Source organism: Sceloporus undulatus, chromosome 9 (genome assembly GCF_019175285.1).
Source record: "Sceloporus undulatus isolate JIND9_A2432 ecotype Alabama chromosome 9, SceUnd_v1.1, whole genome shotgun sequence".
In the NCBI taxonomy this organism is placed as follows: Eukaryota; Metazoa; Chordata; class Lepidosauria; order Squamata; family Phrynosomatidae; genus Sceloporus; species Sceloporus undulatus.
In genome coordinates, this window is record NC_056530.1 from 28,360,607 (window position 1) to 28,376,534 (window position 15,928).

At 44.0% G+C, this 15,928-nt stretch overlaps 1 protein-coding gene across 3 annotated transcripts; it reads right to left on the bottom strand.

Moving 5' to 3' along the window:
• Window positions 1-4,749: 4,749 nt before the first annotated feature.
• Window positions 4,750-12,965, bottom strand: ACKR1 (atypical chemokine receptor 1 (Duffy blood group)). Of its 3 annotated transcripts, XM_042438981.1 has the most exons (3): window positions 12,893-12,958; window positions 9,905-10,023; window positions 4,750-6,529 (listed from the first exon to the last, which is right to left on the bottom strand). In XM_042438981.1, the coding sequence occupies exon 3, from the start codon at window positions 6,479-6,481 to the stop codon at window positions 5,609-5,611; it is 873 nt and encodes a 290-aa protein (XP_042294915.1). In that variant the 5' UTR covers window positions 6,482-6,529; window positions 9,905-10,023; window positions 12,893-12,958; the 3' UTR covers window positions 4,750-5,608. The 3 variants fall into 3 exon arrangements, with proteins under 3 accessions (XP_042294915.1, XP_042294913.1, XP_042294916.1); XM_042438979.1 differs by lacking the exon at window positions 9,905-10,023 and having other exon boundaries at window positions 12,893-12,965; XM_042438982.1 differs by lacking the exon at window positions 9,905-10,023 and having other exon boundaries at window positions 12,829-12,935.
• Between the last annotated feature and the right edge of the window lie 2,963 nt (window positions 12,966-15,928).

Genomic DNA, 15,928 nt, shown 5'->3' on the forward strand with positions numbered 1-15,928 from the left:
TGATATGTATTTGTATCCCGCTCTTTTCCCAGGACTGGGACTCAGGATGGATCGGCTTTGTGTATTCCTGCATTGGCGGAGGTTGGATTGACCCTTGGGGGTCTCTTCCAACGCTTCTATGCCAGGCTTTACTGTCCATGAATTATGAATGCGACTGAATTATTTACTCTCCATGAATTATAAATCCTTTTTTAAAAAGGTGAATGAAAATAAACATGACAGCCACTCTAGCCACGTCCGTCGGGTGAATGTGAAGTGACACGCGGAGGTGACATATCTCTATCTTTGGACATAGATACAAAGCAAAGATACCCACATATACAAGAGAGACAGAGATCAGAGCTTGCAAGCAATTGGTTTCAAATAGCTAATTGCATGGAATAAATTTATAACTGACATATAACTACATTACTTTGTGGCATAGAATAATTGCAGTTGCATAGATGTGTACATGTGTGTTTGTGTGTGCCTTCCAGTTTGCTTGCGGACTTAGGGTGGCTCCATGGATTTCACAGGGTCTTCTTAAGCAATACTCAGACATGGTTTTGCCAGTTCTTTCCTCCAAAACAATGGTTTGGTCCTCCAGATGTTTTGGACTTCGGGTCCCAGAACTCCTGGTTATTAGCTAGGATTTCTCGGAGCTGAAGTCCAAAACATCTGGAGGATGAAATCTTGGGAACCACAGCTCCGAAATCTAGCTTCGGAGGAACATTGCTGCTTCAAGAGCTGGAGCATGCTGTGCATCATGCTGCTAAATTGAAAGTGCTTATAGGTATGTCTGTAAAGGTAACTAACAGTAACTAGTTACTTTTGAGACCCGGGGAGGAAAAGGCTCAGAACCTATTAAACGTCAACGGAGCAGAAAGCCCTGGATGTTTAGTAGTAATGCAGATTTTGCAATGGCTTGCTATGGGAGACATAGCAATTTCCATTTGGGGTTCTTCCATCTTGAGTCCCTATACTGGGGAAACATTGGGATATAAGTAAATAAAATAATGATAAAACTAATAAGTTTTGGATACAGTCTTGCATTAATGGAAATATATATATATATATATATATATATATATATATATATATATAACCATTGCAAGTGGCTTTATTCTGTAGAATCCAAGTCTAAGAAATCCTTAAAAAATCAGTATATATACTGATTGCTTTAGGATGCTTGGAACTATAACCTTTAAAGTTTTGACTGATCTATAGATGAATAGAGAGAGATAGACAGATAGATAGATGTTTTCCTATTATTTATATTAAGAGGAGCTAATATTCCGGTTGGCAAAGCCATTACAATACATAGAGAGCTGAAGCGACACAAACAAACACTTGATAACATCTCGCAATTAGGTTTATGGACCATGACCGCAATCCTGTACACAGTTTTGCTGGAAGGATGCTCCATTGCGCACAGTGGCGCTTGCTTTAGCTGTATCAGTTCAGCTTGTAAAACACACTGAGCTTTAGCAATGCCTTCAGCTCTCCGATCTTCAGCCCTACGAAATATTGGATTTTAACCAAAGCTGCCGCCATCTTGCAAAGAAACGTTCGCCTCTAAATGGCTGAAGTGAAGTCAGAAGCCCTGCGGAGGAAGGAATGAGGAAATGCATTGTCGCTGAAATCCTGAAAGTCAAACGATGTGTGTTAATGCTTCTTTGTGGCCACTTTAATGGTGGGTTTTGTGCGACGCCGTGTGAAATCGTTGCACATGATTACGCTATTTTCCTGGGATGTTCATGGGATAAATGCTTGATCTCCTTTGTGTGAGAAACTCCCATGAATGTGAATGCATGCTTCTTAAGTCATGCTCCAAATGGAGGCCATTTTGGAGATCCTCCTGGACAGGAGGTTGCAATGTAGGACTCAGCTGCACAGAGAGCATTTCTAAAGAAATAATAATAATAATAATAATAATAATAATAATAATAGATTTTTGTGGGTTTTTTGGACTATAGGCCATGTTCTAGAAAAGTTTATTCCTGACGTTTCGCCAGCATCTGTGGTTGGCATCTTCAGAGAATGCTGCCATGGAAGAGAGTTGGGTATATATTATTAATAATACACACACACACTCACACACACACTCCTCCCTACCCAGGGTCACACAGTATGTGTGTGTGTGTGTGTGTTTACACACACACACCACTCTCTTCCATGCCAGCATTCTCTGAAAATGCCAGCCACAGATGCAGGTGAAACGTCAGAAATAAACTCTTCTAGAACATAGCCACATAACCCAAAAAATCAGTAAAATCTATGGATGCCGGCCATGAAAGCCTTTGACTTCATCATTGTCATCATCATCATCATTGGACATGTCCTGGAATAGCAGGATGTCTGGTCACCCTTCCCTAACATCTTTCCTGGTTGCATCCATTTGGTCCTTGCTACCAATCGGCCAGAGATTTTCCTTCGCCATTGTTGGGTCCTTCTTCTGTCTGTCTGTCTATCTACCTATCTCCCTCCCCATCTCGGCACCATTTGCTCTTTCATGCCTGACAAGGCAGCTGACAAGTTGTTAAAAGAGGAGGCATGTCGCCCGCCCGTTCGGGGCCCTCATTGCCCGCACTTTTCAGTCACCTGTCAGGAAAGGTAGACTCAATCCCCGGGGAAGAGGAAACGACACACGTGTATATTGTCCATAATCCTCCCCTGGCTGAGCCATTGACGTGACGTTGATATCTACTTGTCAGAAAAAAGAGAGAGAGAGCGAATGTGTATAATCCTCCTCTCCCTTTTGACTTCATCTGGAGAGATAAATGGCTGAGCTGTGATCAGTCACCGCTCTCGCTTTTTCCCTGTCTGGTTTTTAAGGATAAAGGTGCAAAGATAGGCTACAAAGATGGACGACTCGGGGGGTAGTATTATTATGATCCTGTGCCTCAACTGTCAGATGTCCAGAGCATCAAGATCATACTTGGGCTGCCCTTCATGTCCCTTCTTAACACCTTCTCCTTTGCTCCAGTAGTAACTTCAGAAGTGTAACTTACTTCTAAGATGGGTCTCATTCCCACTTACAAATAAATCGGTGTGCAATCCGAATTGATGGATCTATTCGACAGCGGAGAGTGGTTCACACTTGCGCAGAATCGATTTATCCAAAAAGACTTGGAAAAAATCAGCATCAAAAAGATGTGGGTTAAATAGGTCTGGCGCATGGACCCCCTTCTCCAAATTGCTTCAACGATTCGAATTAAATGGGAACCAGGGTTGTTTAAACCCTTTCAAACCGAATGGCGATCTGCTTTAAAAGGTAGTGGGAACGAAGCCATGGTTTAAAAGCTGTATGTAGCGATGTCCCCAGTTCATCCTGGTTTAGGGACCTTGCAATGTGCACCAAAGGCAGCAGAGAGCAGCATGAATCCACGATCCGTTCTGCCGCCAGCCGGAGAGAGACAACGCTCCTTCCATCCCAATTTTAATAAGTGCATTTTAATTTGGCATGTATTTAAGTCCACTGAGCAATAATAGTTAATAAAAGCAGGCAGGGAGCGAAGGGGTACAGAACGTTCCAGAGCTCCCATTCCCGTTAGAGCGTCTCCTTTTTTAATGCGGCAGGATTAATAACAAGGCTCATAAAAATGTTTTAGAGTGGGCAAATCAATCCTTGACTTAGGAAGAGAGCAAGGTTTTGTTTTTTTAATGTTTCTTTTTCTTTTTTAGGTGATGCGCAGAAAGCATCGATTGAAAATGTTCCTAAGTGTTTTGCTGCGTCAAGAGAGAAACCCGGGGGAGGATGGACTGGCATGCCTGCAAAATGTAGAGTCACTGGAGCTGGGTTGATGGTATGTTGCTGTTAGTTGCCTAAAGGATCCCCTTCTTTTATATCAATCTCAATAATAGGTTTTTCAGTGGGTTTTTGGGGCTATGGGGGCCGTGTTCTAGAAGAGTTTCTTCCTGACGGTTCTCCTGCATCTTTGGCATCTTCAGAGAATGCTGGCATGGAAGAGAGTGGGGTGTATGTATATACAGTGCACCCATTTTTACGTGGGGGATCCGTTCCGGACCCCCGGCGTAAAAAGACTCGTGTATGCTCAAGCTCCACTGAAAGTAATGGGGCTTGTGCATGCGGCGGCGGTGCAGTGGCGCGGTGGTGCACGTGCCCCATTACTCTAAATGGGTCACGCCATCCCATGGGCTTCCGCATATGCTGAAAGCCACATATAGTGTGTCCGCGTATGACGTGGGCGCACTGTATGTATACTGCGCGACCCTGTGTGTGTGTGTGTGTATCCCACTCTCTTCCATGCCAGGCATTCTCTGAAGATGCCATCCACAGATGCCGGAGAAACGTCAGGAATAAACTCTTCTAGAACATGGCCCCAGAGCCCCCCAAACCCACAAAAAGCTATGGATCCCGGCCATGAAAGCCTTCCACTTCACAATCTCAATTATATTTACAGTTGAGTGGAAAAATATATGTGTGTGTGGTTCATTTTTATGATGATTATTATGGTCCTCAAAGCTTTGATAGACGGAACACGAGTAGAATAATCTGGATATACTAAAGCAGCTGCTCTATAACTAAGCTATGGCTAAGGCTTGGAAGTTATCTTTAGGACTACTGCTCCCAGAATCCCCTTTTCAAGTTGGATACAGTCCAAAAAGGGTTGCATTTCCAAGTTCTGACTACCTTTATAAGACCATTGGTTTATTGCTGTTGTTGTATGCGTCCAAGTCATTTTTGATTTATGGTGACCTAAGACAAACCTATCATAGGGTTTTCTTGACAAGTGTCTTCACAGGAAGTTTGCCATTGCCATCCTCTGAGGCTGAGAGAGTGTGACATGCACAAGATCACCCAATGGGTTTCCATGACCGAGCCACGATTCGAACCCTGGTCTCTAGAGTCATACTCTGACGCTCAAAACTCAAAACCATTTACTGCACTTTCCTCTTCCTGACCCTAATAAATTGTGCATCATGTCTATTGAATTATAAGCCATTATTTTCATCTGCAGACTGTTTTGAATGTTTTTGCAGAAAGGCAGTAAACAAAAACAGGGAATAAAAGAGAGAAAGATATCACTTTAAAACAGTAATGAGTTACAATTACAGGACTAAATCCAATTGTTAGCCCCAAGTGGAGTAGATGCGTTTTGATTTAAGAAAGTCCTAATAGGTCTAGTCTAGTTGGAAGTAACAATTGCAGATATCCTCCAGTATCAAAGTCTCAAGTTCTATTAAAGCTACATTTAAAATGGCTTCCTTTCTTTTTCTTCTGATTCAAAAGTAACTAAAATACCTTTTTAAAGTAATCAGAATTACAGTATTACACCGATTTGCCTTTGGCATTGCACCAAACATTTCCTATAACTATAACAGTAATGATAATCATAGTTATATTACTATTGCAATCCTGATTTTTCTATCCTGACTTATCCAGATTGCAGAATTCATCCTATCAGGATTGCAAAATTTGGCTGATCTGAATGCAAAAATACATTTTATTTCAACTTATATTTGCAGAAAGACATCTTGGCTTTCAAAGCATCCTAAGCCAGTGCCAGCACATCACTGCAGAAGCAGCCACATCGATGCCATCTCCCAATGACTATTTTTGACGGCTATTTATTTATTGATGATGATCATTTACGGCTGTGACTATTTAGGGCCTTCCCGCTTTGCTGGTTCTTTGGCGACGGAGGCCCAACCCCAGAAATAACAGGGGCAGGGCGAAGCAATGAAGGATGCCAAATCCCTCGGAGATCCCGAGGAAGTAGTCAAGACATTCTTGGAAATGACAGGTAGACGTTAGCAAGTTCTCCTGCAGCAGTTTGTCCAGGAGCAAAGCTATGGCATACGGTGACCAGAAAATGTAAAGCAACCAGGTTAGGTCCATCTGTAGGCACTTATTCTTTCCATGCCATGTCAGTGCCACCTTGGCCAAAAGCATCACCAGTGGGAGGATGGCAAAGATAGCCAGAAAGACCAAGGTGTGAGCCAGAGACCATGGATGAAGCTCTGGTTTCAGGCTCGGGGCACAGACATCGCCAGGGGTGCTTATCATGGCTGCGGGTGTTGCGCATAGGAACCCCACGATCCAGAGCATAGCGAGCAAAAGCGAACGGAGATGGTCCCAAGAAATGGGACACGCACTACCAGCCACCACCAACCCTTGGGCAAAGAGGCATCCGTGCTTCAAGCCACGGGTCACTTGGCAGAAGTGGTAACCGAAGACCCACCCTTGCTTGACTTCCACTGCAAAGAATGCCAAGGTGGTGGCGAAGATGGTGGTGGCGGCTGACATTAGGAAGAGCTTGTGCTTTCCTGGATGGCGTCGGTCCCACAAGTGCGGACACTTGGCCAAGGTGACGCCAAGGGCTACGCTGCAGAGGAAGCCCAGGATGGTGGCCAACACCAGCAAGGCTAAGATGCTGCGGATGAAGCTGACGCAGAATGTGAACTGGCACGGCTGAGGAAGGAGGTCGTCGACGTACGGATACTCTTCGTAGGTATAATTCTCAGTAAAGTTGGACATCAGGCCTTCAAAGTCTTCAAATTTCAGGCTGGCGCCCGGACTCCTCCCCTAAAAAGAGGGGAGACACGACAAAAGCATGAGATGCGTGGTCTGACATTTTTGTGACCCGTTTTATCTTAAATTGTATTCAATGGTTTATATGGTTTTCATTGTAAGCTTCCCCAAGTTCTCATGATTCAAGGTGGTAGATAGAAATAAATCAATATTTTTTGGTGGGTTTTTAGGGCTCTGTGGCCACGCTCTATAAGACTTTGTTCCTGACATTTCGCCAGCATCTGTGGCTGGCATCTTCAGAGGATGCCGACATGGAAGAGAGAGGGGTATATATACTTCCAGGCCAGCATTCTCTGAAGATGCCAGCCATAGATGCTGGCGAAACATCAGGAATAAACTTTTCTAGGACATGGCCACATAGCCTGAAAAACCCATGAAAAAACTAAAGTGGTATTCTTCCCAACCTGCACTGGCCAAATTCAACAGGTACACTTACAAATAAATTGCTTTGTGATCCGAATCAAGGGATCGATTCCACAGCGGAGCGTGGTTCACACTACATTTGCCCCGATCTCATTTTCCCCCTGTAAAATAACCCATTTGTGGTTCACATTCACAAATGAATTGGTTCAAAATGGACCCGCTCCGGCCGACTGAAGGGCAAATTTAAATCAATTCCGGTCCGCATTTGGTTCACACTGTGCAGAATCCATTTATCCAGAAAGACACAGAAAACATCAGTGTCAAAAAATTGTGGGCTAAATGGGTCTAACTCATAGTCCCTCTGTCCGAATCGCTTCAGCAATTCGGTTAAAGTGGGAACCAGGGTAATTTGAACCAGTTCAAACCAATTTGTGATCCGGTTTAAAAGGTGGTGGGAATCAGGCCCAAGATCACCCAGTGGGTTTCCACAGCCGAACCATGATTCGAACCATGGTCCAACACTCAAACCAATGCGCCACGCTGGCTCTGAAAGAAGATGGGATACATAAATAAACCATTGGTGCAATTTCTCCACATGTGTGCAAAGGATGGTTTGCTTTGCCTCTTTCCCCCACTAATCTGAATTCAACCCAGTTTCTCCGAACTCTAGATCCATAAACACCGGGGGTCAATTTCTGTCGGAAAAATTGGAAAGATAAGACATAAACCACCCAGAAGTGGATTTATGGACTGTTTACGTCAAGCGCTGCATCCATTTTTTCCCTTGTCAGATCCACCCAAAGTAATTGTGTTTGGAAAGGTGCATCCACTGCTTGGGCTTGAAAGACAGCGCCACAAATTTCTCCACTTGTGGCTTGTGATTTAGCTCCTCTTTGCTTCACCTTCGGATGGGGTTGACCTCCCCAGGATACAACCCTTGCTAACTAGAAGCTGGCGTTCCTTAAACATTCATGTATGGATTAAAGTATTGCCTCTTGTTTGCAAACCATTATTAAAATGATGATGATGATGATGATGATGATGATGATGATGATGATGATGACTACGACGACAATGACAGAATTTGACAACCAAAACAGCGGATTTAGTTCCTACAGAGGTTTGTTGTTGTGTGCCTTCAAGTCATTTCTGACTTATGGTGACCCTATCTCAGGTTAGCGGCAATTTTAAATTATCGTTTCAGGTTCCAGACTGATGATGATGATGATGATGATGATGATGATGATGATGATGATGATACTAATATGCATCTGAGGAAGTAGACTGAAGTCTAGGAAAGCTCCTGCTGCCAGCTTCTTTCTTTCCGTGAGTCTCAAATGTGCTCCAAGATCTCTCTACATACTGACACTACAGACTTACACAGCTTTGCATTTCTTTGAATTCTACCTCTTTTGGGGAAGTTGCACTCTCTCAGCCTCCAGGGAAGGCAATGGCAAACCTCCTTTGAATAAACCTTGCCAAAAAACCCCCATGATAGGCCTTAGGGTTGCCATGAGTTGGAAACTACTTGAAGACACACAACAACAACAACAATGGTAAAGGCTTTTCCACCCCTTAACAAAAGGGCATCTTTACCAAATGCAATTATTAGTTCCAACTAGACTAGACCTATCTAGGACTGGAATTTATGAAATCAAAACTTATCTACTCTACTTGGGGCCAACATAGAATCATAGACTCATAGAGTTGGAAGAGACCGCAAGGGCCATCCAGTCCAACCCCTTTATTCTGCCATGCAGGAACTCTCAGTCAAAGCATCCCCATTGACAGATGGCCATCCAACCTCTGTTTAAAGACCTCCAAAGAAGGAGACTTCACTTCACTCCAAAGCTATATATTCCACTGTCCAACAGCCCTTACTGTCAGGAGGTTCCTACTTATGTTGAGCTGGAATCTCTTTTCTGAGTCCTGTTCTCTGGAGCAGCAGAAAACAAGCTTGTTCCCTCCTCAATATGACATCCCTTCAAGTAGTTAAACAGGGCTGTCATATCACCTCTTAACCTTCTCTTCTCCAGGCTAAACATCCCCAGCTCCTTAAGTTGTTCCTCATAGGGCTTCATGGTTTCCAGACCCTTCACCATTTTAGTTGCTCTCCTTTGGACACATGGCTCCACTTTCTCAATGTCCTTTTTGAATTGTGGGGCCCAGAACTGGATGCAATATTCCAGGTGAGACCTGACCAAAGCAGAATAGAGGGGCACTATTACTTCCCTTGATCTAGACACTAGACTTCTATTGATGCAGCCTAGAATCGCATTGGCCTTGTTAGCCGCCGCATCGCACTGTTGACTCATGTTCAACTTATGGTCTGCTTGGACTCCTAGATCCCTTTCACACATTGGATTTAGTCCTGTAACTGTAACTCATTACTGATCGATTGTTTTTATTATTGATGGTTTAATAATATTTTAGTGTGGTAAGTTTGTGGGCGGGAGGGAATTACCCAGATGTATTTTAACCGTATGTTGTGCTTTGTCTGACATTATGAGCCGCCTTGATCTTACGGGAAATGCGGCATATAAATATAACATTATTATTATTAGTTAATTAATTAATTAAAGTGATATCTGTCTCTCTTTTCTCCCCTGTTCTTGTTTAAAAGACCATTGGCAAATAAAAAATGTACACTATTTGTTGGAGAGATTTTCATAGCTGTGGGAAGAGGGTTAAGTGGTGTGATGCTCGTGACACAGTTGCTCGCAACGCTTTGAATGCGCCGAGCTGCTGATGGATGGATTAGGTGTGCCTTGAAGCAGCGAAACACTTTTTGTGTTCCTTAATATATGGGAAAGGTGTGGGAGGGTGCGCGCGTGTGTGTAGGTTTAAAACCAGAGGAACGCAAGATGCATTTGGCCCAAGAAGAAGGCGCTGAAGGACACACGGCCCCAGCATACGAATGAGCCTCCCTCCGTCTCCGTCGCTTTGATAACTTTATGCCTCCCCTGTCAGGCGGCTGCTCTGGATTAATGGAAATTTATTTCTCACCTTCGCCTTTTCTTAAGCAACTTTATTGTCTGGGAGTTATGTTTGTTACGTGCCGAACGGATCAGGAAAAAAAGGCCAGGGCTTTGAGGATGACAGAATCCGGCTCAGAGAGGAGAAACCTGGTTTTGGAAGAAGGAGAACATGATGCGCACCATAAGAGTCAACAGAATGGTTCAACTTCTTTCCACATAGAGTCGGCCCTTCTTATATACGGATTTCTTATTTGAGCATCCATGGTTTGAAAATGTTCAAAGGAAGTATAAATTTCAAAGATCAAACCTTGGTTTTCCATTTTTTAAATAAGGGACACCATTTTGCTATGCCATTATATTTAATGGGACTTGAGCATCAATGGATTGCGTTATCCACGGATGGGGGATCTTGGACCAAAACCCAGCGGATAACAAGGGTCCACTGTACTTCCATCAATTCCTAAGATTAGCCTAGACACAAAAATTGGGATTGGCCTACATGCAAAAATGCATGCAAACGTATATATTTTTGGATGATCTTTCTCCCCAAAAACTTGCATTGACGGACACACAGACACACAGACACACATATATATACCATCTTCTTGTGAAAGACAAGACTTTAATCTGCCCTGGAAGTACTGACTCCCTTCTACTCTCTCATCCATCCAGACTTTACTATGAGCGCAAATAGTTATGTCTGCTAGAATTTTATAAGTTCGTTGGCATTTGTTTTCCTTTGCTTCGTCCTTTACATCCTTCACTATGTGCCCCTTTTACCCCGACTAATCCATGGACCATATAGAAATCGATAACTTTGGCCCCAAAACCTGCCCTCGACTTATATACGAGGTTGACTTATAGTCGAGTATATATGGTAGGTTTATGTAAGAAAGGCTTCTTCCACAAACCATCCTCCAAATCTGCCTTATCCTTTCCAGGAAAGCGCCTTCATTGCAATCGGAAGAAGCGAGAACAATGGACAGACTTCCCCAACTATTCCTTGTGTCATAAAAGCAAACTCCTCTGATTATCTCCGGGAAAGATGCCAGTCTTGTTCTGTCCTAATAAGCCGCGTTCTCATGAAAGGCCCTTCCTTAGCGGGGAATTCCTTATTTTCTAGCACATCGATCACATTTAATGTGGCACAATGGTGACGTTTATTTATTCAAAGGCCTAGCCGTGTTAGTCAGGAAAATCAGTCTGCAAAAGGAACTTGGTGCACCTTGGAGATGAAATGAAAGAAAGGCATTGGGAGCATGAGCTTTTGCAGCATGAAAGCTCATGTGCCCAACTTCGTCCTTTCAGTTCGTCTCCGAGGTGCGCCGAGATCCCTTTGCACACTGATTTATTTATTTTGGTTTTAAATGCTATATTTATTGTATGGAGAGAGAGTGCGCAGGATGGTTATCTCAGGTTTACAGGGCCTCATTCCCACCTACAAATAAATCGGTTTGCAATCCGACAGCGGAGCGTGGTTCACGCTATATTTGCCCCGATCGCATTGTTTCCCTGTAAAATAACCCACTTGTGGCTCACATTCATGAATGAATCGACTCAAAACGGACCCGCTCTGGCCGGCTGAAGGGCAAATTTAAATCGATTCTGATCCACATCTGGTTCCCACTTGCATGGAATCGGTTGATCCAAAAAGACTTCTGGATTAGGGGCTCTTTGTTTCCAGACAAACCTCAGGATGGTGTGGCCATAGGCATCATCATCATCGTCGTCATTGTTATCATTATCATTATTATTAATTCCTCCCCCCTTCCCTTTCTCTTTCCCCTCTTTCTTTCTCTCTTCTCATCCTTTCATTTTCCTTTTCCTTTATTTCACTCCTCTTTTCTCTTTCCCTCGATCTCATGATTTCCTCCTCCTCCTCTCTAAACCCTTCCTTGCGTTCCATTTTCCCCTTCTTTCTCTTCGTTTATTCATTTAGAGAAACTTATATAGAGTCGGCTTAACCTAGCCATTCATTCCCATGGCAAAACAACCCCATTTTATATCCCATCTTTTAATTTAAGAAGATCTCAAGCTGGCTTCCAAAGGGAGGGAAGGGGGGAATTGGGAACGTTTCCCCAACCGTCATTAAGAGACAACAAAATTGCTGAATTACAAACCCGATAAAAATCAGCAAAACACAGAAGGCAGCATAAAATAACAAACAGCTTTGCAAGAAAGGCTTAAAAAGGAGCACTCAGGAGCATAAGGCAAGCTGGGTCAGACCAAAGTTCCCTCTCAGAAAAGACTCAGCGTTTTCTTTTCTCCGCTGCAGTCGGTCTCTGCATCGAACGAAAGCAAAAACAAAGGCAGGAGCTCACAAGAGTTACTTTTTCAGACTGCAGTGCATCATACCCGCACTGTATATACATCATACCTGATGTATTGACGTTTCGCCAGCATCTGTGGCTGGCATCTTTAGAGAATGCTGGCATGGAAGAGAGTGGGGTATATATACATATATTGTGTGACCCTGAGTAGGGAGGAGAATATATTTACAGTAGTCCCTTCCCTTATGTGGGAGATACATTCTGGATTGAGTGCACAGCAGCGCATAGCGGCGCATGCCATAGACGCGCACGCCATTACTTTTTCTGGCACGCAGCACTGCTTCCTCCGGCACGGCTTCCAGCGTATGACACGGGCGCACTGTATATACCCCACTCCCTTCCATGCCAGCATTCTCTGAAGATGCCAGCCACAGATGCTGGCGAAACATCAGGAATAAACTCTTCCAGAACATGGCCACATAGACGGAAAACCCCACAAAAACCTATGGATGCCGGCCATGAAAGCCTTCGACGTCACAAATAATAACATATTTAGGATGTGGAGGATGACACTGGGGGTGTTTTGTGAGCATGAAAGAAGAGGCTTTGGTACCGACCCTTTGAGACATCCCTAGGGCTAGTCAATAAATATTGATTGATTGATTGATTGATTGGTACTGACCCCAAACCAGCTCCAGATGCCTCTTTTGGAGAAACCGAAGGAAGAAAAATCTTATAAGACTCACCCCATGAACGCAGTTGCCCATAGTTTTAGTGCCAGGCGTGGCGATGATGTTGCTTGAAGTGTGCGCTTGCTGAACCAATTCCCTGCAATAAGTGCTGCGTGTTGTTATAAGATAAGAGAAACGCCGGGTGGAGTGGATGGGGTTTTTTGAAAATCAAAAGTGGAAAGAAAAACAAGAAATGCACACACGCGCCGTCCTTTCCGATATGGAAAGTCGGATGCCCTGTCATACCAGAAAATATGCAGTGCTCCCTTACAGGAAAAGGAGCAGAAGAGGGGCAACCATAGTGTGGATATCCTGCTGTTGAACCCTATGGGAGAGATGTGCATTTCATTCACATCCTCAACCATGTTCAGAGATTCATGTCTCATCATGGAAAAGGTCTAGGTCTTTCCCTAAGACAGGACAGAACAGGACAGGATAAGATAGGATAGGATAGGTTAAGACAGGATAGGATAGGACAGGACAGGATAAGATAGGACATGATATCCTGTCCTGTCCTACCCTACCCTACCCTACCCTATCCCTATCCCTATCCCTGTCCTGTCCTGTCCTATCCTCATTCCTGAGTTGCTTGAATATATAGGCCTTGGCATCTGTGCCCAATGCATGTCACATGGCCTCCATGTGCAATGTTCCCACCAACGCTCAATGGCGCCACTTGCGCCACTCTGCTTCTCCAGGCTTGACCTGGACAGGGCTGTTTCTCATCTCACCAAGAAGGTCTGCCACATCTGTAGGGGAGCGTGTCATGTGCCTTCGCATAATTTCCGATTCATGGCAACCCGAAGGCAAGCCTGTCACAGGATTATCTGTGGTTCGTTCAGAGAGGCTTTGCCAAAGTGCCTCCCTCTGAGGCCAAGAGAGCAGGTTTCCATGGCTGAGCCAGGATTCGAACCCTGCTCTCTGGAGTCCTAGTCCAACATTCAAACCACTGCACCATCGTTACTCTTTTGGACTACAACTCCCAGCATGCTGGCTGGGGGATTCTGGGAACTCTGGTCCAAACCAGTAACTTCTTTGCACTCTGCATTTAACCATTGCCTCCGTAACAGCTGAGACCAAAATGGGTTGTTGTTATTAATTAATTAATTAATAGTATTTATACCCCGCTCTACAGCCAAAAAGCTATCAGAGCAGCTTACCTTATTTTAAATCAGACATTCAACCCAACCCATGGATTCTGTTATTATAATATCTTTCTATTGATTTCTTTTATAGCCCCATGCTTTATAATATAATTTGCTTGTATATTTATTGGTTGATTGGGGAAAAAATAATAGTTGAATGATTTCTAATACTCAAGGGATGCACAGGGCATTAAACCTTGGAAATAAAACCCACAGAGGTATCTAAACCTAATGGTTAGCCGGGCCACACCCACGGAAAGGGGGGCATTCCTCCCTTTGGGGGCAGACTAGGCCAAGGGTCTCCTCCTTTGGACCCAAGCTAGTGGGGCTATGAATCTGCTCCAGGTTTTGGCCGGCTTGAAAGGAGGATCCCTTCGAACCTGGAGTGGATCCACAACCTCACTGGCACCCAATGGGATCGCACCCAATGCCTGTCCTGAATCATAGAATCATAGAGTTGGAAGAGACAGCAAGGGCCATCCAGTCCAACCCCCTTCTTCTGCCATGCAGGAAATCCAAATCAAAGCATCCCCATTGACAGCTGGCCATCTAGCCTCTGCTTAAAGGCCTCCAAGGAAGGAGACTCCGCTACACTCCAAGGAAGGAGTATGTTCCACTGTCAAACAGTCCTTACTCTCAGTTAGTTCCTCCTAATGTTGAGGTGGAATCTCTTTTCCTGCAGTTTGCATCCATTGTTCTGTGTCCTTTTCTCTGGAGCAGCAGAAAACAAGCTTGCTCCCTCCTCAATATGACATCCCTTCAAATATTTAAACAGGGCTATCATATTACCCCTTAACCTTCTTTTCTCCAGGCTAAACATCCCCAGCTCCTTAAGTTGTTCCTCATAGGGCTTCATGGTTTCCAGACCCTTCACCATTTTGGTCTTTCTCCTTTGGACACGCTCCAGTTTCTCAGCATCCTTTTTGAATTGTGGGGCCCAGAACTGGACACAGTTTTCCAGGTGAGACCTGACCAAAGCAGAATAGTGTGGGACTATGACTTCCCTTGATCTAGACACTATACATCTATTGATGCAGCCTAAAATAGCATTGGCCTTGTTAGCTGCCGCATCGCACCGTTGACTCATGTTCAGCTTGTGGTCTACTTGGACTCCCAGATCCCTTTCACTTGTAGTTTCATTCAGCCAGGTGTCCCCCATCATCCCATTTCTTTTTTTCGCCCTAAGTGCAGTACCTTACATTTCTCCCTGTTGAAGTTCATTTTGTTAGCTTTGGCCCAGCTTTCTAGTCTATTCAGGTCATTTTGGATTTTGATCCTGTCCTCTGGGGTATCAGCTGCTCCTCTGAATTTGGGGTCATCTGCAAATTTGATAAGCATGCCCCCAATTCCGTCATTCGAGTCATTGATAAAGATGACCCATCGCAGGAGTGGGTTCTATGGCTGCCGCATGGAGGCTTGGCCTGCAATGGCCCATTTGCCCCTGGTAGAAGTGCCCCTGCCGGGCCCTTTGCTCCTCTGTTCAGGCATTTTCTCCCCTATTTCTTTCTTTATTTCTGTTGGGAACGGAATAAAACTCCACCAGGAAATAGAGCCAAGGTCAAGACCAGGGAGGTTGTTGTTGTTGTTATGCTTTATTTATATAGCGCTGTTGATTTGCACAGCGCTGCACATGCAAACAATAAAACAGATAATAGTAAACCTGCCCAAGGTGTACCATCTAAGAAACAATAGCATAATACATATAAATACTGCATCACAATACAGGAAAGGGGTGGATTTTGTATGGGCTGCAGGGTGCTGCTTCTGCAAAGGAGAGGAAAGAACTCTGGACATGCTCAGAGGTCATGTAGAGCTGCTGCTGCTGCAAAGCCAACATATATATATATATATATATATATATATATATATATATATATATATATATATATATATATATATATATATA